General features: G+C 49.5%; 9 protein-coding genes across 9 annotated transcripts; 3 read left to right on the forward strand and 6 right to left on the reverse strand.

Annotated features, from left to right (window-relative positions):
• Positions 1 to 579: 579 nt before the first annotated feature.
• Positions 580 to 1,070, reverse strand: PENARI_c001G06248 (uncharacterized protein; the record flags this gene model as incomplete). Its single annotated transcript, XM_022626623.1, has 2 exons — positions 580 to 584; positions 704 to 1,070. The coding sequence occupies 2 exons, from the start codon at positions 1,068 to 1,070 to the stop codon at positions 580 to 582; spliced, it is 372 nt and encodes a 123-aa protein (XP_022493962.1).
• Positions 1,071 to 2,001: 931 nt separating this feature from the next.
• Positions 2,002 to 4,668, forward strand: PENARI_c001G10002 (trehalose-6-phosphate synthase; the record flags this gene model as incomplete). The annotated part of the gene is made up of 3 exons (XM_022626914.1): positions 2,002 to 2,821; positions 2,869 to 3,554; positions 3,610 to 4,668. 3 exons carry the CDS (start codon positions 2,002 to 2,004, stop codon positions 4,666 to 4,668), a joined length of 2,565 nt encoding a protein of 854 aa, XP_022493460.1.
• A 1,707-nt stretch (positions 4,669 to 6,375) lies between these two features.
• PENARI_c001G02247 (uncharacterized protein) lies at positions 6,376 to 6,741 on the reverse strand (the record flags this gene model as incomplete). Its single annotated transcript, XM_022626289.1, has 1 exon — positions 6,376 to 6,741. The coding sequence occupies one exon, from the start codon at positions 6,739 to 6,741 to the stop codon at positions 6,376 to 6,378; it is 366 nt and encodes a 121-aa protein (XP_022493381.1).
• Positions 6,742 to 7,931: 1,190 nt separating this feature from the next.
• On the reverse strand, positions 7,932 to 8,537 carry PENARI_c001G05011 (uncharacterized protein; the record flags this gene model as incomplete). Its single annotated transcript, XM_022626508.1, has 3 exons — positions 7,932 to 7,939; positions 8,002 to 8,411; positions 8,473 to 8,537. The coding sequence occupies 3 exons, from the start codon at positions 8,535 to 8,537 to the stop codon at positions 7,932 to 7,934; spliced, it is 483 nt and encodes a 160-aa protein (XP_022493408.1).
• Positions 8,538 to 8,855: 318 nt separating this feature from the next.
• PENARI_c001G10710 (uncharacterized protein) lies at positions 8,856 to 13,899 on the reverse strand (the record flags this gene model as incomplete). The annotated part of the gene is made up of 7 exons (XM_022626969.1): positions 8,856 to 9,328; positions 11,483 to 12,057; positions 12,106 to 13,216; positions 13,277 to 13,513; positions 13,563 to 13,665; positions 13,722 to 13,737; positions 13,796 to 13,899. 7 exons carry the CDS (start codon positions 13,897 to 13,899, stop codon positions 8,856 to 8,858), a joined length of 2,619 nt encoding a protein of 872 aa, XP_022493705.1.
• A 423-nt stretch (positions 13,900 to 14,322) lies between these two features.
• On the reverse strand, positions 14,323 to 15,297 carry PENARI_c001G00033 (uncharacterized protein; the record flags this gene model as incomplete). The annotated part of the gene is made up of 2 exons (XM_022626114.1): positions 14,323 to 14,772; positions 14,833 to 15,297. The coding sequence occupies 2 exons, from the start codon at positions 15,295 to 15,297 to the stop codon at positions 14,323 to 14,325; spliced, it is 915 nt and encodes a 304-aa protein (XP_022493427.1).
• A 148-nt stretch (positions 15,298 to 15,445) lies between these two features.
• On the forward strand, positions 15,446 to 18,050 carry PENARI_c001G10204 (uncharacterized protein; the record flags this gene model as incomplete). Its single annotated transcript, XM_022626931.1, has 5 exons — positions 15,446 to 15,455; positions 15,509 to 15,548; positions 15,599 to 15,876; positions 15,932 to 17,769; positions 17,826 to 18,050. 5 exons carry the CDS (start codon positions 15,446 to 15,448, stop codon positions 18,048 to 18,050), a joined length of 2,391 nt encoding a protein of 796 aa, XP_022493987.1.
• A 409-nt stretch (positions 18,051 to 18,459) lies between these two features.
• On the forward strand, positions 18,460 to 19,569 carry PENARI_c001G09332 (alkene reductase; the record flags this gene model as incomplete). The annotated part of the gene is made up of 1 exon (XM_022626860.1): positions 18,460 to 19,569. The coding sequence occupies one exon, from the start codon at positions 18,460 to 18,462 to the stop codon at positions 19,567 to 19,569; it is 1,110 nt and encodes a 369-aa protein (XP_022493833.1).
• A 133-nt stretch (positions 19,570 to 19,702) lies between these two features.
• Positions 19,703 to 21,517, reverse strand: PENARI_c001G11152 (putative MFS transporter; the record flags this gene model as incomplete). Its single annotated transcript, XM_022627005.1, has 6 exons — positions 19,703 to 19,714; positions 19,768 to 20,714; positions 20,768 to 20,805; positions 20,862 to 20,970; positions 21,035 to 21,196; positions 21,283 to 21,517. The coding sequence occupies 6 exons, from the start codon at positions 21,515 to 21,517 to the stop codon at positions 19,703 to 19,705; spliced, it is 1,503 nt and encodes a 500-aa protein (XP_022494030.1).
• Between the last annotated feature and the right edge of the window lie 525 nt (positions 21,518 to 22,042).

Below are 22,042 nucleotides of genomic sequence, written 5' to 3' on the forward strand. Positions count from 1 at the left end.
GTATGGTTACAACACGGCATGTAACAAAACAACTCAGCCCTGAAATTTCCTCGGGGAATTACCTTGTTCACTTCTATCCGGGGAAACCGATCAGCCGCCGGTGTTTCATCGTCTGAGCCGCGTTTGAGAATAGGCTATGCTGGGTGGCTGTGCGACCGGACAATAGGCAACATACCAGGTAGAATATAAGAGAAGGGCTGTCACGTATCAATCTGAGATTCCACATGTTCATACATGTCAAAGTATCTATTAAGTTAACGTTACCCCTTTTAGCATGCACCCAGAAACATAATTTACATGCTTAGCTCGGATGGCGCAACCACCTGTCGCAATTGACCGGGTCCTCGGTATCGGCCAATTACAACCCAATTCCCACCTCATCGTTGACCGCATTAACGACTCGTATGCGTGATGCAAGGAACCCGTGGCACCGTCCACGGTATCCCATCCCGCGAGGGGGGAAAGAAAACAGAACAAAAAGGAAGAACCCAGCCGAGCAACGAACCAATTCGCATCGTGAAATCCCGCCAAGCGCCAAGACCCGCGTCATCCGATATTGGAAGCTAACTAAGACACTGCTTATCCTTAACGTATCTTAGCTTGACTGCCGCCAAGACAGTGTATACGACTTCATCACTTGGCTTCGACCGTCAATGTCGCGATACATCTCTCTGCGCGTCCACTGTCTATCCTTGCCAAATACTGGTACTGAGTGGCGTCGTGTCGACGCGCTCGTGCCGTCCCGAGCCAAGGAGGACACGCACGCGCCGGAGATCATGCTGTGCTGCTGACATCTTCTGGAGCTTGGCCTTGCGTTGACGTGGATCGACGTTGACGTTGGAATCTATGCATTCCTTTTTCTTGACCACGACTGTATGAGATAATAGCGTTGGACTGGGTGGATCGGTGCGTCGTGATTGATCCACTCCAGCTCCTGCACTGTCGCAAGCTCCTTCATAAGGCTTGCAAATTCTTCCGTGCGCTATCGTTTTTGGTTGTTTTGGTCGTTTTGTTGGCGCTATCTGGCGGTTTGGGCCGACGCTATCGTCGGAGCGACGTACTCTAGTCATCGTTGGTTCGAGTGTGCGCGGCTCTGGTGATGTTTTGTTGGACTAAACTCTATTGATATTCGTCTGACGTATTCCTCGGAAAGGGATGAGTACGTACGCTAGCCAATCATTTTCCGAGGTTAGGTCGTTAGTTTAGGGGCTTGGTCATGGGCTTCTACTTGCTAAGTATATTGGAACTGTCATCAGGCAGTTCCAATAGGGTATCAGGTGTCAATTGGCTTTTGCTGGTGGCTTATCTACTACTCGTCTTTCTTTGGGCTGAAACTAACTTTGAAGCCAGCCATGATGTGATGTCCTGGTGGTAGAAGCAATCTCCCTACTGGTCTTTTGTGCTTCTGGCTATTGATTTGTAAACAGTCCATTTTCCTGTAGTCACATGCAATCTTGAGACTTTCTAGCTTGGTGAGATCACGACAATGCGAACGATACAACGGACTTCATGTAGGCCCTGCATGATGCTTCATTGTTTGAAAGATGGCAGAATTTTGTCAGAAGCACCTAGATGCTATCTCTTCATAATTATCTTTGAGGGATAGAATTGACTGCCCAAACATTCCTGCAGAATCAAGCTGTCACTCGTGGCTGTTCACTTCGATTGTAATGCCTCTGGATTGATATATTGTTGACATGAGTGACCCAGCAACCCACAAAATGACTCTCTAAATATTTCCATACCAACAACATGCTATATACAACTCAATGCTTTTCTTCCGCAGAATCAGCATTAAATCCCACGGAAGGCTTATCTTTGGTATAGGGTTGTGCCTTCCCATTGAGCTCCCAATGGACTTTCTACTTCATGGTTGCAAAACCCAAGGGTTCGATATCTCACCACCCTGTACATTGTACAAAGCGCTCCAATGACGGTTTTTCTTGCGTCGATGTGAGCTGATTCCTGATTCATACCTAACAAGACTGACGTTCCATATTCATGGTTCTCAGGTTCCTCCCCTGGACCATCGACTTCAAAGCCACACCCTGTGCAGATCAGCGAGATGATTCAGTTAGCCATGCAGCTTTTGATGGCCCAGCGCCCATTGTCGGGCGCTTGTCATGTATGAATCTCAATCCGACCGACACACCAGACAATCCTCCATTGACATCCGAAGCCGTGAGGGATGACTTGATCTTCAAAGGATATGCATCAGGGCAATCGGACGATGATTGGAAAGACCCGCATCTCCAAAGTTTCGGCTACAGTGAGCGTCATGAAGTCCACTGGGGCCGAAGTCAGAGATACAACCAGCCTCGATCCACAGCAACGGGACTTCCAGGATCGCCAGTCGTGAAATTTTCATCTCCCCTGGTTCAGGAACCAATTTATCTCGCTCTGGACGGATTACACGATGCTTCACATCTTGGAGATCAAGAAAACACGTGGGCATCAGGCTCATCGGACGATGGGTGGATTGACCCGAGTCAGCGTCATCAATTCCGCTCGGGCCGTAGTCAGAGATTCAACCAGCCTCGAACCACAGCGACTCGAGCTCCAGGTTCGTCAACGGCGAGCACACTTCGCCCCCAGGCGCCATGCTTTGAACCCCAAGATGGATCATTGGACGCCTCAGCCCTTGAGGAACCAGAAAACGCATGGGGATTGCTCTCCACTGCTGAATGGACGACCAGGGCCTCCGAACAAGGCAACGGGGGTCTTCACAATGCTATTCGCGTTGGCATTCGAGAAGGGGCAATTGGCAATCAGATGTGGGTAGGCACTCTCGGCATGCCTATCGATTCACAGAGCCAACTCGGTCAGCCATTGCCATGAATATGCAAATGGTACACGATTGCTTGACAGTCTTCGTGGATGACAATACGTTCGAAGGCCACTACACTCAATTCTGTCGCTCGGTGCTTTGGCCAGTCCTTCATTACCAGATGCAAGAGGGGCCTCGCCATGCCGAATACGAAGAGTTCTCCTGGGACCAATATGTCAAGGTCAATGAGGCATTTGCCGATGTGATCATCAGGGAGTGGAAGAAGGGAGATACAATTTGGGTCTTTGATTATCACCTTCTACTTCTTCCAGAAATTTTGAGGTCACGTTTGCCCAGGCCTGATATTGGCTTTTTCTTGACCACGCCATTTCCTTCGTATGAAGTTTTTCGATGCTTGTTTTCACGCGAAAAATTGCTGAATGGAATGTTGGGCGCTGACCTTGTTTCGTTCCAGGCAGAGGAGTACCAAAATCACTTTATTCAATGCTGCTGCCGGCTCTTGGGACTCGAAACAGTAAAAAGTGCACTCCAAGTCAAGCAACGTCTCGTCAGGGTCTGGTATGAGTCTCTGCAAATTGATTCTGTCTTTCTTCAACGGGTTCGCCAAACAAGCGATGTCAAAGCCTGGATGACTGCTATTGGGAACAAATACAAAGGAAAGCGCCTCATTGCAGCGCGCGATCGACTGGATGCACCGGGAGGGGTCAAGCATAAGCTACTGGCTTACGAGAGGTTCCTGAAAAGATATCCCAAATGGAGACATACCGTGAGATGACCAAGAACTTGGCATTCTGTGTGAGCTTTGCTGAGACATGCTATAGGTTGTTCTAATCCAGGTCATCTCTGCTGCGCCTGAAATCCCAGAACTAGGGGCAGAGGTATCAAAAATTGCGACAAGGATCAACGCAAGATATTCGACTGTCGCCCATCAACCCTTGGTGTTGCTTCAAGAAGACATCAACTACTCTCAGTTCATCGCTCTACTGAGTGTTGCAGATATCTTCCTGTCAACCACCCTACGCGAGGGATTGAACCTGACCTGTCATGAATACTTCAAATGTCAAGGTCAACCGCATTCCGGAACCAGTTATGGATCAATGATCGTGAGCGAGTTCGCGGAAACCGGAGCGATCGACATTTCCTACCAATGCAACCCATGGGACTACAAGAGTTGTGCCAAAATGATCAATGAAGTACTCGAGGCGCCATTGAGGAGACGAAGACTAAAGTGGCATTTGCAGAAGAAGGAATTGGAATCTATGGAACACGGATGGCTGGACTGGCTGCAATCCAGGCTCAGCTTAGCCTGGAAGGCTCGATACCCTCCGAAGAACGACGCTTCTGCACCGATACTTCGCGCTGTGGCACATCTATATAACTCCTCGAATACACACGTGTTTTTCCTCGAAGATGGTGCCCTCTTTGGTGAAGGCCCTGGGCACATGTCATTGGAAGCCTTGGGGACTTTATCAGCCCTTGCCGCAAGCCCTAGCAACATTGTCTACATAACCAGCAGGCGGAGCAGAGTTGATATGCAACACGTCATCGCAGCTCTTCCTAGTAATATTGGGTTCATTCTCGAATGCGGATCCCTAATCAGAGAAGTTTCCTCAACCAAGTTTCATTTCTGGAAAACTGAACAATCACAAGCATGGCTGGATGGAATTTGGAACATGACGAAACACTGTCGACAGCGAGTGGAAGGCAGTTTCATTGAACAAAGAGACAACTCCATGGTCTTTCGCTACGATATGGCACTGGATTATCCAGCCGCAATTCGATTCGCCAATGACCTAGCCTACCAAGCCAGGGCTTTCCGCGGCCGCGAGTCCTACAGATCATCCACAGAGACTCTGCTGTACACGCCGAGCCCGATATGAACATCTCGATGGATTTTGCTGCAGAGCACGTCATAAATCAGCTCCCGGAAAATCTTAATCCAGAGTTTGTGTTTGTCGTCGGCGGTGTCTGCGGCACGAATGCGTTGTTTCGCTGGGCAGATGGGAAACAGCGGGAACTGCAATTACCACCCCAGCATCGAATAGACGATTCCCAGCGTCATTCTGGTTCTTTTTCATTTATTTATACTGTGGGTATGGGCTTGTATGTTGACGATGCGAGATACAAGTTGCCGATGGACAGATCACTTTTGAATATCTTGAGCTTTTTGTCTCGCCTGCCAACGCCCCTTTGGAGACCTCCACAATGAGTTTTGGGATTTTGGATTTGTTTTGGTTGGGTTATTCTTAGTGTTATTGTTATGTTGATCATCGGTGTTTTTGGATACGCCTACAAGCTGCCTTCACGGGTTGAATGGAATATTTCTCGATGTCATCCCCATTGATCGTCCATCTTGCATATAGACAGGATAATGTCTGATAAGTCTTGGCTTTCCCTTTCCGTTTTAGTGCTCACCCCATGCCGCTTTTTGCTCACTGAGTAAAACTGAGGGCCCTCGAAGCGGGCGGGTATAAGCTGATGTTAAAGGGGGGAATGGAACGGCCCCCAATTCACAATACCCAATCATTGTGTGATTTGAACCCTACACAGCCCCTGCACAGGCCCGCTTATCGCCGCGTCGAACCCTTTTCGGTCTTAGCAATGCCACATGTGCACTTATAAAATGCCCCTTCGCGTCCAACATTTAATTGCGGGGTGCTTCCTGCTTCTCGCTTCAATTTGGGTTCAAAATTAACTACTCTTCGGGATCTACTGGGTTTAGCTCTTGAAATTGTACTTTGAAGGCTGCGTGGCTGAGTACATGTTATTCCTTCTAGATCGGCATCACCATTAAATGGGGCTGCGGCTTTCTGTTGTAGGTTACATAGAAGGCCACACCCCAAGGCAATACCATCAATCATTCTGAAAATTATCTCACCCAGCGTATGTATGATCAATTTCATGTGGTCGCATATGATACTAATGGTGATCCGTAAAAGCAGACAAAGATCTCTGTTCTATAGAACACACTCCAGTCCATTGGTCTCACTAGCACCATTCAAAAGTTGTGGGGCTGCAGATACCGCATCTGATAACCCCGATCGACTACTAGTACTCATGGACTGGCTAAGAAGAATATTTACGGGCAAGAGTGCAGACGATATCGCCGCAAGAAATAGGAGGAAACGTCAAAGCAAAATCCATAGTCAACGAGTACGAGCGCGCGAAAAGGAATTAAGGCTGGCCCAAGATGGCGGTGGTGCGAAAAGCGCACGTCTATTTTGGGGCCCTCCGGGGGAAACATACAGCAATGAAAAACGGGGCAAACGACCTAAAGAGTTGCCTACTAGTGGACTTATGAGGACGAGCCACTGATCCGCGGATTCTACGGATATCATTACTGGACAACATCATTGCATTTGCTATGTCCAGGAATATCAAAATTGACGGGCTCCTTGATTATCTCGAAATATATTGTACAACCGAGCTAATGTATGTTCAAAAACCACTTTCCTTCGCTGATCAATTCGATTAGTATGCGCCTAGTATAGCCAGTCTCTCGGAGATATGGATGGTGTTCAAATGACAATGTCTATTCATCGCGTTGAACGTACTGATCTTCCCGCTGTGAGCACTGATCAACGCCCTCAGTTTCCTGATCGCCGAGTAGATTTCAAGTTGAGCAGTAACATAGCCTCCCTCCAGCACTCTAGCTGCGCAGCGCGTGTGAAAGGCGCTAGGTCCATATTTGTGGCAGTGTTAGCCATACGGTAGTTGAATCTATCTGTACCGACTGCATCTTTGGTTGGTGGCGGCTTTTGACCGAAAATCGCTGCCGCCCGCTTTTCCACGAGGTCCAACATTGTCGAGAAGGCGGGATTATCGCAGAGGTCGAGCTTCAGGGGTATAAGTTCGAAAGTTGAAGTAATCCCAGTCCCGGTGTCATTTGAAGTGATGTCCCCACCCGCATCTCCGTTGATTTCAAGTGAGGGCGTATCATTATTGCAAGCCATACTGAAAGGGAGAAAGACGCGAGTATAGACCTTACAAAGCTCCGTAAGGGCGTGCCGTACATAGAAAGTGAGGACAGCTCCTCGGAGTGACTACACTCCCAGGAGCGACTCTATAGTCGCTCCTGGGAACGACGAGATATATTCCTAGGAGAGATAACATGCTCCTAGGAGCAAAGTCTGCGTTCCTAGGGGCCCCTTAGCCGACATAAAAATAGACTAAGATGCAAAGGCTTAGGTAGGCCTTGTGCCCGGTAGAAGAGCTCCACCTCCCCGACGAACTATATATAGCTCTCCCGCAGAAGCTTTTCTCTATCCAAGTCTTTTGCTTTCCTAGGTAAACACCACTATGAATACGCCGTTAGATCATCGGTCCAAAGCCACGGGTCGACCCACCTGGAGACAGGCCCTTCTCTGAGACATGCGAGAGGTATTGAATGCCAACCTCTATTGCTGGATTCACAGTAGCAATTCAGCGGCTCCTCTCCATTAGACGGTACGCTCTGAATCGTTCTATGGCCAGCCCTTCTTAATCGACGCCATTAGTCCATTTATCACATAGTTCGCCGTGTTTCTAATGAACAAGATAGATGCCAAAACTCTCGTTGCAATAGAATTTTGGGATAACAAACAAATGATTCTGCCTAAAGAACTAGAAAATTCCTTTCTCGATACCTTCTTCATACCACTCGGATTTTGTGTCCCGAACATTCTATCTATGTTCTGTCTATTCAAGTCGTGTTACCCGGCCAGAATAGGCATCCTTCTCATACGACGTACAATGCCCCTCTCTTCGGCTTTTTGAATAATGTAAAAGTTCTCAAGTACTAAAACCACAGGAACAAAAATGACTGGTGAACAACCGTCGGGTGCCAAATTGACAGTGATTAGTTCACTTATTCAGCAATGTAGTGAGCTCACAATTAATTCTTTGTCTTAGTTGGACCTAATTACCCCAGTGACTAGGTGACTGGGAAGGCAAATTGGCGCTCGGTGAACAACAGAAAACAGAACAGCGAGCTAAAAGAGCTGGTTCAAGGGGTGGTCACGGATACTTGATTGTTGGATTTATTATTTCGTCTTCGCCTGACTGAATTTGTAATCGACTTAAAGGTCTCAGGGGTCTCTAGTGCATCTAGCAGAACCTGTAATGTAATGTAAACCAATCGAGTCCAAAGCCCCCTCGTAAACGGCTACCACACTTAATCCAAGTTATACCCTTCTGTTTTGATTGGTAATATTCCTAATCTGATCCAGCCTTACTATCTACCTGTATTTCGTATGGGTGGCTCTGATCGTATGGAGGAGGGTTCTCCATGGCCCTTATGCACATTGACGGATGGTGGGTCGACTGGGATTGTGCCTGTGGTGAAGGATCGTATGGCGGAGGGTCCTCCATGGTCCTTGTACAGCACATTGACGGCTGGTGGGTCGACTGGGATTGTGCTTGTGGCTTAGACTTGTTCATGTTGCTGTTATGGTTTGAGAGAGGCCCGTGTAGAGGGTAAGATGGTTGGATATGAGGGTTGTTCATTTGGCTACCATCCTTATAGCCCATTCGCCGCTTGTTTTTAAGATAGTATTGTTGCTGGGAAGCATGTCGGAGCCTTTGGTAAGCAGGTTGGAGATTTTCCCTCTCCTTCTGCTTCTGCTCCTCGTGTTCAGTGGCGGCCCTATTGGAGGATATATGAGCATGAGAGTGACAAGCATGGGCGGAAGACTTGAAGAACGCACTTGGACGCAGCTTTAATGAGGCTAAAGCCATCACCCAAAGCAAGGCCAGTCTTGATAAGACCCATGTTGTAAAAGGAGAAGAAGGAGTTTCGGTAGAAGCTTGGTGGGTTATTGAAAATGTGACGATTTGAAGACCGGGAAACCGAGGGGTATTTACTGTTGTCTAGTCGTTCGACAACCAGAGTTTGGCCCCCGACAGGATTTTGTAATTAACGGATTTCCGATGACTCCGCCACGATATAGATCTTCGCCAAGATTATACAACAACCCAGGCGCGTAAATGCCCGTGGGGGCCAAACCTAGCGTCCAACAACATTAGAAAAAATGAAAAAAAAGACATGAAGTCCAGCCTTAACAAATTAATTACTTAGACAATGCTCACTCTACTGTAGCTCAAGGCGCGGCCGCGCCTGGCTTGTCGCTAACTCCTGCGGAGGCCCCTGCTCCCTAGTCATAGGCACAGTTGCCACTTTCTCTGAAAGCGTCCCGTTTTCCTGCAACGACGGGGCAAACGCTTCCGTAGGGCCCAAGCTAGCTGCAGCCCTACTCCGTCGCCGATAGAAGAACCAGAAGGCTACGATGACTCCAAAGACAAACGGAATCCCCACGCCTAGGCCTACGCGGAGAACCACGCCGAGGTTGTCATCGCTCTCACTGTTCCCTGTTGACCCAGGCGGCGCCGGAGCCGGAGAATTCGATTCGATAATTGTAGAAGCGCTTGATGGGGAGATAGTGAGTGCAGTTACAGCGTGAACTGATCCGAGCGTGAAGGTCTCAGAGTTATTGCAGTGGCAGGAACTGAAGCCTTTGCAGCAAAATGTCCCCTTGCCGCAAATATTGACACCCTTTCCGCCGTCTAGATAGATGAATTAGTTACACTAGGCTAGAGCTGGTCATCGATTGGGCTTTGGAATCCTAACGGCTCCCTACAAGATTGGTAATGAGTGCACTATGATGGGCACGTCCGATGCAACCTCTTTGTCTTAGGAAGTTTTTTGTTTTTGTTTCGAATAGAATCTTCCTCCTTATGTGCTCCGGGGACGAAGCCATTCTTCTCTCTAAGGAGTCGACGCTTCTCTCTCGCCTTTTTATCGCGCTCGGAGAAAAAGAGCTATACGCCTATTATCGAAGACGCTGCCTAATCTAAGCTTAAAGGCACTACTCGAGGAAATCGATCTATATTCGAAAGGATTTATAAGATATCTAGAGCTAGATATAATCCCCTTTTGTACCTAACATTTTGAGCTCGAGCCACCTCAAGAAATTGTAGACTTTAACATTATCGCCCCGTAATGTATGATTATTTCTATTTTATTCCCTACACGACAGATATAACATAAATCACTGATAGTTTAGGGTAGTCAGAACACGAGGGTAGCCTAAACATGACCGACGGACTAGCCTAGCCATCATAGAATAAATAGCCCTATAGGGTCCGTCTATTTTGAGTATGGTCTATTTTGTGCTGGCCAAATCAGAGGGTGCTCACTTAAGGCTTAGTAAGGAATCACCTAGTACGCCTAAGCACTCACTGAGCACGACTAAGCAATCACTGAGCAATCACTGAGCGATCACTAAGCGATCACTGAGCCTAAGCCCGTACTGACGCCTACTCAGTGATCCTCAGCATGAGCGCCCTCATAAAGCGGCGGCAGCCTAGATAGGAAAGGCCCCACCCGGCAGACTTTATCCTGTCTATATAGGTGCATATACGGTACCCCACAATCCATGTATTTGTGGATCTACTAGTGTGTTTACGGTAAGTCGGGTCCACCCATTCATACACCCATACAAAGCCACTTTTGGCTCGCGATTGTACAGGAGAGCACTTGAAGGGGGTAATTGAGCACGAGGAAACTATAATGATACGTAGTACAATACAGTAAAGATCAACGCTTCGAGGCTTGAGCAAGAGTGGTTCAACTTCACGTCTTTAGGTAATTAGCCTGCGTACACACCTAATTTAAATCTCTTTTAAACCGATATAAAGTCTTTATCCAAGGGCAGTTTTTAATCTTTTTCCTGAGCAACCTGGAAACATCTTTAGCTTAATAGAGAAAAAAATCTAATCTAAGATATATTACTATTAGACTCGGGTGCTACAAATTGCCTGACAGATAGCGCCTGTACGGGTAGTGAAGGGCTGATACACGAAGTTTTGGCTATTTTATAAAAGTGAGGCAATCGGTTTGTACAGTACTCTGTAAATGGATAATACAGAGGTTGCCACTGTAGACGGATTGACCATCAAGATCAGGGGGTAAGTAGGGGGGTAGTGAGAATAAGAAACAGACCTTGGTGGTTCTATATAGGTATTATGCTTTATCCTGAGCGGCTACCGAAGGATAACCACTCACTCCAGAGGTCAGAGCCACCCTGAGTTATATTCTAAGCACGTGATGCATAGAAACTAAAATTTCAGCAAAAAGGGAAGCTTGAATCGGCATAGCCATTTGCTGCGGCCAATTACCATCAGAAATAGCATCATATAATTCAATTCAGCAAAGGCGCCACCGCAACGAGAGCAGACAGCGACCTGATGACGAAGCAAAGAGAAAATACATAAATCATAGAACCACAGAAATCAGCACATGACGTCCATCTAGGATAAAATAAAGGACATGGAATAGCGAAATGTTGAAATAAATAGAGATTTTGCCATCGATGAGGATGAGCATGAGAGCAAATGAAGAAATGCTTTTTGCGCCGAAGGAACAAGTCTGGATAGAATAACAAGTGTTGAGGAATCAGATGCTGATAGAAAGCAAAATGTTGCGATCGTTCACATGCGAGTACAATTGGAAGACGAGGAGGATATAACATGAGAGATTATGAGAAGAACATGAATCATGAGCTACAGGCACAAGCGACTGAAATTGAGTATCCCTTGCATGGAAATTGCCGAACTCGAAAAGGGATCGTGGGAAAGCACAGTAGAAACGAGACCGGAATCGGCATCGTCAGAAGTTTCCAGGTTTCATTCATGGCTTCCCATCGTTCGAATCGGTACCGGACGAGATCAGGGTTGGAGCGATGCGGCGCTTCTTCTGCGGCTGTGCCGGCGTATTTGAGGCATCCTTGTTATCTTCTCTCTCCGATTCGCTGGTGGTTCTTGCATCGCGCTTGCCCAACACGGTGCCACCGCTGGTGGCGCCACCTTGGGTGCTTAATGGAGTTTGTGGCGGTGTTGTCAGTGGAAGTGTTGGTGGCTGCGCAGAGTTTGTTGCTGTTACAAGCGGGACAGAGCCAAGGATTGGAGTAGGGTTATTAACCACACCAGTAGTGGGTGGTTGTGAAGACTGAGTTGCGATTGAGTTTGCTGAGTTGGACCGTGCGGGGCTAGCTGGGGGTGCTGCAGCTGCCGTACTCGCTGGTGCATGGGCCTTGGCCGGGGATGGCGCATGCGTTGGTGTCGGCAGAGGTGTGGCGTTTGTTGAAGAGGTGCCTGATGTTGTGTTGTTTTGACCTGTAGAGTGTGGCCCAGTGGGTCCAGTGTATTGCTGTCCGAGCTCCCCAGGGGCGAACGAAAGCGTTGAGCAGAAGCCATCAGAAGAACTCATGAGCAATGTCAAGCCATCAGTGGACCTATGGTGTGTTAGAGAATTCGAACGGTGAGAGGATGGAGCAACTTACCAAGAGAGATCGGTGAATGTAGCGAAGTGCAGATTACTGACAACAATCAATGGCGTTTGTTGCTGCGTGTCATATACCAAAATGGCATCTTGGGTGGCAACAGCATACACAATGCGATAAGGAAGTGCGAATACTGGAGCCGAGTTCTGGCTTGTGTCAACGCCATCTTCAGTGGTCTTTGCAGATGTTTGAGGTTTCGATGGTTCGGCCGGCGTTGAAGACGGGGGATCCATCTGGGGTTGGTTAATAAAGGACTGCCCTGCCGTTACCACGGGATCTGGAAGAGATGGGAACATGTCCTCGCCAGAAGACGTATCAAGGGTGAGGGTTCTGGCAGGCTGGATACCCTCCTTTAACGTATAGAAGATCGGGGAGCATCTGACTGCAACTGATGGCTTCTTGTGTCCTGGAAGGTGAGAGATCGGGGGCTTGTTGAAACCTGCCCGTGTGTAGACGTAGACGGTGTTGATGATCTCATCTGTCGTCTTCGCAGAATCCGTGGCTGAGATGTGAGAAGTCTTAAATTGCCCAGCTGGTGTAAACAACAGGCTTCCGTCGGGGGCAAACGTTAGCCGCCTGAAGAAGGACGTGAACGTCTCGTTGGCATAGATGCTGGTGTTCTTTACCCCCAGCCCACTTAGACCACCAAGGCCACCAACAAGGCTCGGAGAGGATGTCTCCATTGGTTTCACGGCGGGCAATGGTAGAGACGGGGCAGGAGAGGCAGAGCGCCGGATCGAAGGAGACGAGCCGAACGAAGACCGCCGGCTATGCGATACTGGAGGAGGATCCATGGGAAGATTTGATGCCATTGGGGTTCCTGGGGTAGAGGGAGCAGGCGAGGCAATCGCAAGGGAATTTGCAGTGAGCTGCTGGGGCCGGCTAGTCATATCTGGAGGCGCAGGACTGCTGGAGGAGATACGCTTGGCGGGCAGATCCATCTTGTGGATCTTCCCGTGTGGTGTCAATGTGAACTGGCCATCCTTAGTCTTCAAGGAATAGATATGGACCGATCTGTCGGACGACTGAGTCGCGACAAATTCATTCAGCGGATCCCAGGCTACACCTTGAACGTAGTGTGAATGCTCTGCGATCTGTCGGACCATTTGCCCTGTGGAATTGACCTGTCAGCATATCCAACCGGATACAAGTTGGATAGAGATGAACCAACCAGTTTGGGCATTGTAGATCCGGGCGATGTTATCCATGCTGCCTGTAATGATGAAAACACCATCGGGAGACCAGGCCAGGTCGTAGATCTCGGCACCGGACGAGCGACACATGTGCTTCACACGCCATGTTTCCTTGTCATCCGAACGGTCTTCGCCCAGCCCAGCTTGCGTCTGCAGCTCCGACGGTACCCACAGCAGGACATTTCCATCGTCTCCGGCAGATGCCAGCATCTCACCTGTCAACAGTCAGATCTGCAGTCCCGTGCTTCCTGTGGAAGGACATACCTTTCGGGCTGAACCGAACCACATTGACGGCCTGTGTATGTTTCAACAAAGTACTTAGATAAGTAACTTTTCGGTCCTCCCCGGTAGATTCGACCTTCCAAAGCTGTAGATATGTCAGATCATGGTAGTCGGAGAAGGACGAGGAAGGCGGAATCATACTCGGACGTTGTTGTCACTAGAAGATGCGATAGTCAGTCAAGGGAAACATAGTAGAGGTCGCAGAGAAAACATACTTGCCAGCAGTAGCTAGACGGCCCTTTCCGTGGGGGTCATAATGCACCGAATAGATAGGGGCATTGTCATTATGCCATGAAACGAGCAACGGAGTGGCCTTCATGGAGGGCAACGCAGCTCAACAGGCTGTATTGACCACCACCGATGCGAATGAACGGTCTTTTTTTCAAGGGAGAGACTTCGCGTCCAGCTATTGTGCTCTCTTCCGGGTGGTAGCTGGAGTGAGAGCAGGGTTGACCAGAGGGGACCTTCAGTTAGATGGAAGAAAGAAGGAGAGAAAGAAGGTAGAGTGACATCAGAGAGAGAGAAGAGAAGAGAAACCAAAGAGGAGAGGAGAGAATAAGAGTAGGGAAGTCGTTGATTCCGCGATGATGCTTCGAGTTGTTTGCGCGGGAACGCGACCGACGATTAGATATGCCGAGCCTCTTGACTTGCCCGCTTCATTCTTCAGTTCTTTAGTTCTTTGACATTTATATTGTGAAGTATCCCCAACGCCTTCAAATAGTTACATAGAATACAATAGTGTTTACGACACCCAGTTACCAATGGTCTCTCCAAACCAACTGACAGCCTTCTCCCGTCGCTTCTCCCGTGCATTATCCTGAGTCTTCATGAAGGGTCCGGCCTCCTCCACGTACATCTTCTGCTGCTCCAACTGCGCATAGTGCGCCCTAATCTCCAGCTCTCGCTCATGGGGAGTGAGTTTCTGTAGCGGCTTTGAGGGCTTGAATCCTGCTGGGATGGGCTCGCCTCCGGGGATCTCCAGACCGGGCTTCTTCTCTGCTGGTGGTTGCTTCTCTGGGTGGAACAGGGACGCCATGGGAGGTGGTTCAACACCGGCCGCCTTGGCTTCCTCGACTCGCTTCTCATAGTCTAACATCTGGTGGTAGAGCTTGTCGGCGTGCATCTGGATGCGCTCTTCTTTTTCGGCGTCGTAGTTAAAGGAGGATGCGTATCCAAGAGCCTGGAGGAATTTCTATTCGCAGCAGTCATGTTAGTATCAATATGCATGTAGACAGCATTGGTATCAACTCACGGTCTGGGTTGTAAAGCATCGGGAGAAAGTGCCATTCTCCGCAGAACACAGAGTCAGTCGGGCCTCAATCTGCTTGCGCCAGTTGCCCGTCTTGAAGCAGTAGGTCAAGGCTTCATGCTCCAAGGCGCAGTTCTCCATTGCTGCCCGCTGCACTGTGTCGCCGCGCTCCTTGTGCTTTTCGATCACTCGCTCCGCCCCGCGGACTCCGTCATTCTCATCGATATCTGCCGGAGGCCTATAGGTCTTCCAGAGGTGGGCGTAACGGCCATCCTGGTAAAGAGAAGCCGCAGGGACTTGAGGTTTCGCAGGATCAGAGGGTTGGGATGTTTGCGTAGGCGTCGGAGTCGTCGGGTTCACACCAGCAGGCACATATTTATCGGGCTGCTCTTGCTCAAGATAGTCACGAAGACCCGGTTCGAGCTTGTTAACCGGGTCAGATTTGCTGTCGCCCCAGAACCAACCCATTTGGACTTGCAAAAGGTGACCGTTGAGAGTTGCGGAGAAATCGGCACAAAAATGGATCGGCCCCCGATCGCCTTGGCTCCGACCGCAATTGGCGTTCTACTCCTCAACCAACAACACGACGCGTCTTTTTCGACGCCGTTCCTCCACCATGGAACCCAGTATGTGGTGTCTGTATCTATGTATTGGGGGGCTTATCGCTAACAGTTGACAGCGCGAGAGGAGCGGCAGCAAATGCGGCAGCGTGGAGCTGGGTACGCGCCTTACTTCTACCCCGCGAAACAACATAGCTAACTTAGGATAGGACGCGCAAAGCAAAAGAAGTCAATTTCGGATTCTCATTCGGTGGCCTTGCGCCAGAACCATCAGCGCCTGCGCCGCTTGCTATTGTCCCTGAACCTCAACCACGAACACAACCCGCGACCACACCACGACCGACCAAGGCGTCAACCCAAGGCGAGGAGGAGACTGCGCGTACGCCTGGAAGCGCGCGCAACAAGTTCCCCGAGAGGCCTTCGACATATGACATACCCTCAGAAGATGGACCTGAACAAACGCGAAGCAGCAAACGTAGGAAGATCAGTACGTTTGGCGCCAGACTCAATCTACGCTCAAGCGTGTGCTAATGCTTCTCAAGATCCAATCGAAGGAACTCAGGATACTCCAACTCGGCGAAACTCGGCGCAACCCGCGAATGACGACTCCCAACATGCTGATAACAGCGCAGGTAGCACAGAGGGGCAACCCAGCCATGCACCCCCAAGTACCGACGCGGCTATCGGAGGTCAGCGTCCAGGAACTGAGACCTCGAGCACTAATGGCGTGGATCGGGTGACCCCAGCCGACAAAGAGCAGGTTGCTCAAAATGGCACACCAGCAAATGGCGTCGCAGAGCCTACACTGGCTGAAAGCACGCAAGAGCCAACTGCATTACCCAAAGCACCCTCATCTGAGGCTCAATCCGGGGCCAAGCAGCCAGAAAAGACGAAACCACTACGTGAAGAACGACACAAGATCCAGTCACCCATAATGCCTGCAAAACAGGCTCAACGAGACAACAGCAGCAAACGAGATGCCACAGTACCTGCTTCTCCGGCGCCCCATCTGGCAGAGAAACCTACAGCAGCTCTACAAAGCAACATATCAACAGAGATTGCTAGGGCTAATGATGTTTTGGTTGATGATAGTGCTGAGGCGGCTGTAAGCGCCCCAGAAACCACGGAAATTGCACCAGAACAAGACAACCAAGCATCTACAGAGCCTACCCAGAAGACAAAGAAAGCGCGAGGTCGCCCGCGCAAGTCAACTGTGTCTCAATCCCCAGAAAGTGCGGCATATGCGGCACAAGAACCTTTATCTGAAACACAGCCTGAGCCCACGGCAGAACAAGTTGAGACATCTGCACCAACCAAACGGCCTCGCGGAAGACCGTCTCTCAATGGCAAGACAAAGGCTGCTGAATCTGGGAGAGTTTCAACTGAGCCTCCGACAGCACAAGCTGAGACATCTTCACAACCCAAGCGGCCTCGTGGCAGACCATCTCTCGATGGGAAGAACAGAGCCGCTGGGGCTGGCAGGGCTTTGCCTGAGCCCGTACCAGGTGCTGCGGAGGTGGAAGCTGCAGTTTCTAAGCCACAACGCGGCAGACCTAAGAAGGCCGACCGTACTACAGAGCCCGAGCCTGACGCTGAGGTAGAACAACCAGAATCCGATGAACCTGTGGAAACTGCAGTACCCAAGCCACAACGTGGCAGATCTAGTAAGAAAGGCAAACGCCCAGCGGAGCCTGAGACCGAACCCGAACCCACCACAGAAGACCAACCAAGCCCTGAGACTGTACCTACTGCATCCAAACCACGCGGCAGGCCTACAAAGAAGGCGAAGCGTCCAGTTGAGCGCGAGACAGAACCCGATGCAGAAGAGCAAGAGCAACCAGCAGCTGAGCCTACAGAGCAAACTCGCCGAAAGGCTCGTGAGCCTCGAGGGGAGAGCTTCCCTGTCACTGTTCATCGCCTCGCCAACGCCGTTGCTCTGGGTGGCAGGTCTGCTGCCGATTCCGGAGACGAACAAGACTCCGCCGACGAGCTATCATCACGCCAGCGGACCAAGGTGCCCAACCGCGGCGGTGTCAATCCTGCAGACGTATTGGGCCAGATCTGCCGCGAGACTCTAGAGAAGACCCTCACAACACTCAATGATGGGATTGCCAATGAGGCGAATGCTACACGGCGAGCAGAGTGGACACGCAAAAGAAAAGCCGTCGAGGCCTTTGGCTCTGAACTTGAGAGCCGGCTTATGGATCTAAGCGAGATGCTGGACAGTAACTTTGTCCTCGGTGTGCAGTTGAAGAAAGCTAAGAAGGAAATGATGGATCTACGCAGCCATCTATACCGGGTCAAAAAGGAACGAGAAATGGTGGCTTTACAGATGGACGCAGTGCGCGGCAAACACATTGAAGAGGAGAAGGCCAGATCGGTAAGTATCATGTCTCATTTCTAGTTCGACCAAAAGTGCCCTACTAACAATCCCAGTCACGAACCACCATCAACAACTCCCTTCACAGCCTTGAACTCGCCCTCGAGCGCAATCAGAACCGCACCGCAGCTGTTGAATCCACATCTGCAGATCTCGAATTCATGCTTCGCACCGTCGCCGATGTGAGTGCGCGAGCCCCGGGAGCCCAAGGTGGACTCCTGAACCAAATACGGGCGTTTAATGCACAGCTTGAAGCTACAGCCAGCCGCCTGGAGCGATGATATTTGATTTATGTTTTCTTTTCCTACCGTTATGATACCAGTTTGTACAATAGGGTATAGTCCTGGCGGGGCCAGAGGATGGCGTTTAGTGTACAAGCCTTTATCGAACATGAGAGAATATGCCGGTATCCCGAGTCCGACCCACTAGATGATTATTAATTATTAATTGCGCCGACGTCAGTAGCAAATCAGAAGTGCCAATTGCTGCTGTTTTTCGGGGACTTATATTTACTTTTTACCGCCACTTGAATTGCAACATACTATGATTGCAAATATGATGATTGATAATCTACAGTGGGGATATAGTCAAATGTATATAAAGCCACTATGCTCCCTTTCCTCAGTCCATAGCAAATAATAGTCAAAACCCTCTATTATCTCTATAAACCACAACCCTGACTCCCCCAAAATGACGAAACTCTTCACCCCCCTCCGCGTCGGCCGCGTCGAGCTCTCAAACCGCATCGCCATGGCCCCAATGACCCGCTTCCGCGCCGACGACAACCACATCCCGCTCCCCTTCATGAAAGACTACTACGCACAGCGCGCCTCAGTCCCAGGAACCCTCCTGATAACCGAAGCAACCTTCATCTCCCCGCGCGCCGGCGGCTACCCCAACGTGCCGGGAATCTACAACGACGCGCAAATCGCCGCGTGGAAGGAAATCACTGACGCAGTGCACGCCAAGGGCAGCCACATCTACGTGCAGCTGTGGGCACTCGGCCGCGTCGCCGTCCCGGATGTGCTGAAGGCAGAAGGCGATTTCGAACTTATCTCTAGCAGTGCCGTGCCTGCTTCGGAGGACGCCGCTACGCCTCGTGCGCTTGAGGAGGCTGAAATCGCTGGCTGGGTTGAAGACTATGCGCAGGCAGCTCGGAATGCTGTCAAGGCTGGCTTTGACGGTGTTGAGATCCATGCTGCGAACGGATATCTGATTGATCAGTTTAATCAGGATACCTGCAATGTGCGTGAGGATGGGTATGGCGGTAGTGTTGAGGCACGGGGACGGTTTGCTGTTGAGGTTACGCGGGCTGTTGTTGATGCTGTTGGTGCGGATCGCACGGGTATCCGGTTTAGTCCTTGGAGTTCTTTCCAGGGCATGCGGATGGCTGATCCTAAGCCGCAGTTCGAGTATCTTGCGACGCAGATGGCTGCGTTGAAGCTTGCTTATGTTCATGTTGTTGAGTCACGGATTTCGGGCAATGCGGATGTGGAGTCGACTGATCAGTTGGATTTCTTCCTCAAGGCTTATGCTGATGCTTCGCCGGTTATTGTTGCTGGTGGGTATAAGGCTGATTCGGCGGTTCGGGCCGTTGATGACAAGTATAAGGATTATGATGTTGTTATTGGGTTTGGAAGGCCTTTCATTACTAACCCTGATCTGGCTTTCCGCATTAAGGAGGGTATTTCTTTTGTGCCTCATGACCGGACGAACTTCTATGTTCCCAAGGAGCCTAAGGGATACATTGACTATGAGTTCAGTGAGGAGTTCAAGAAGACTGTCGAGGCTCAGGCTTGATTGGATTTGATGTTTGTTTGCTTAGCGATATAGTATATATAACCTTGGAATAAGACTAGAATAGAAGACTGTCATATATTGACTGCGATGTGAGATGTTTGTGTAAATTTACCACGGCTTCGAGTCATTCGATCTAGAGTTTATACTAGACAACAGTTAGCACAATCCCAACCCAACACAACCCAATATCAAACTCACCCTAAATCCCCTATTCTCACGATCAGTCAAATCCAAAAACTCAACATCCCCCCTCCCCTCACCAGCCTTCTCCCTCCTCGAGTTCTCCCAAACGTAATACCCTCTAAGCCCAAACGTAAAGACAATAGCCACAGCAAGCGTAGCAACAATAGCAATCTTAGCCGGCACATAATCAGGCTCGTCCTCAGTCCGGAAAGTAAGAGGTCCCAGAATATTCCCCAAACAGAACGCCATCAACAAAACAGCATTCATAGAAACCTTCTTCGTATGTCCAGCCACATTAGCTCCAGCCAGCGAATATATAATCGGCAATGCAGACCCAGTACACTGCGTCAAATAATTCCCAGCAAGCTGAGCAGATTTGTTCGACCTCGGCGCGAACGCGAGTAAACATCCACCCAGCAATCCAGCAGAAAGAGAAGCAACAACACATAAACAGCGTTGATTGTAGCGTCCTGCAGCATATGATACAGCAAGGATACTGACAATACTAACGGCTCCATTAGGAATATTCAGCAATTCCGTCTGCTTAGTCGTATAGCCGAAATTCTTAATAATAAGCGAAGTAAAGCTACTCATGGCCGCATTGGGGACATCCATAGCGGTGACGATAACAGCAATAAGATATGTCTGCGGATCCGTGAAGATCTCAGTAAACTGGCTGCGTTTGAAGTGCTTGTTTTCGATTCCGGTTTGGTTTTCGCGGAGGCGTTCGATTGCGAGGAGTTTTTCACTGTGCGTTAGGCGCGATGTCATCGGGTTGTCTGGCAGGAAGATTATTATGCTTATTCCCACCGCTATGGTTATTAGGCCGAAGATTAGGAACATTATTTGCCAGGGCTTGAAGGCGTTCGAGGTGTAGAAGAGGAGGCCGTAGGCTACTAGGGCGCCCATTATTGAGGCGGTTCCTGTGCCTAGGTACCAGATTCCCATTCTTCTAGGTTGTTCTGGGTTAATTGGTTAGTTTGCGTGTGTATGGGGGTGATGTGGGTGGTAGTACCATCTCGTTTGTACCACATTGAAGTGATAAGGATCAATCTGAAGCATTTTGTGAGACGATGGCTGGATTAGGACTGGATACTGATAGGACTCACGCTGGTGCGATTGCACTCTCGAAACAACCAAGTAAGACGCGGAGAACCATCAGTCCTGGGAAATTCTTCGCTGTACAATTCAAAGTCGTCATAAGGCCCCATAATGTAACTATCACAAGTCAGTAAACTCATATCATATCATATATCAAACCTCCACCCCAAACTAAACTCACCATTAAACCCCAAGTATTTAGCAGTCGGCAACCGCTGCATCAGAAACCCAGTAGGCAACTCAAAGAACAAATACGTCACATAAAACGCAAGCGTTAGATTCGAGAATTGATCAGTATGCATATTGGTATCACTCAGCAAGCCCATGACCGAAGCATAGTTAACTGCAAGAAAAAGGAAAAAGAGAAGTAAGAAACGATATCCATGCATTTGATTATTAGACTTAGCCATGGAAACTAGGACCACCTACTAAGCACCTTATCCAAATACTGTAGATTATAAGCCGCCCACATCAACGGCATGATCATCCAGTCAATCTTGCGCACGAGTGCTTTCTCGTTGACTTCTGATATCTCTGCTAGATCTTCTGATCGGAGGAAGTCGAGGGCTGCGTCGGCCTTGCCGGTTGATATTAGGTTGTTTTTTGTTTCTAGGTCCATGTTTGTGCTGGACATTGGTTGTTTTTCTGGTTGGTCTGGGCTCATTGTTCTCATAGGTTTGGCCGGGGTAGGAGCATTGGATTGAGTTGGGGTGGAATGATTGTTGCTTGTCTTGTTTGCTGGAGGCTCAAATCAAAGTGGGATACCGGGATTGAAGAAGGGATGTACAGTACTGTAGATAGAACCTGCACCTTGACAGAAATGAATTGGAATAAATATACTCAACACCTTATCGCCTCTACATAACAAGTCAATCTAAGCGCACAGAGCAGCACCTCACCCCCTCTAACCCTCGGCCCAAAGCAAGAAACAACGTCTCCAAACGAGATAACACCGCTCATACCTTCCTGAAGAAGCGCATCTGTAGGGATATAGCAGTCCATCGCGCGGGAATACGCGGTCTAAGCCGCCGATTGATAACAAGTACCAAATCTCGACGCGAGACTGACTCGGTGGTTGGCTGACTGGTTGGCTAGCAAGGGGGATGACGGGAAAGTCCAGCGCAACTGTCACATCACTACCCTAGCGGATTGTGCAGCGCGCAGCTTAGATAAATGCTATGAGGATTCT

Source organism: Penicillium arizonense (genome assembly GCF_001773325.1).
Source record: "Penicillium arizonense strain CBS 141311 chromosome Unknown PENARI_contig001, whole genome shotgun sequence".
Lineage (NCBI taxonomy): Eukaryota > Fungi > Ascomycota > Eurotiomycetes > Eurotiales > Aspergillaceae > Penicillium > Penicillium arizonense.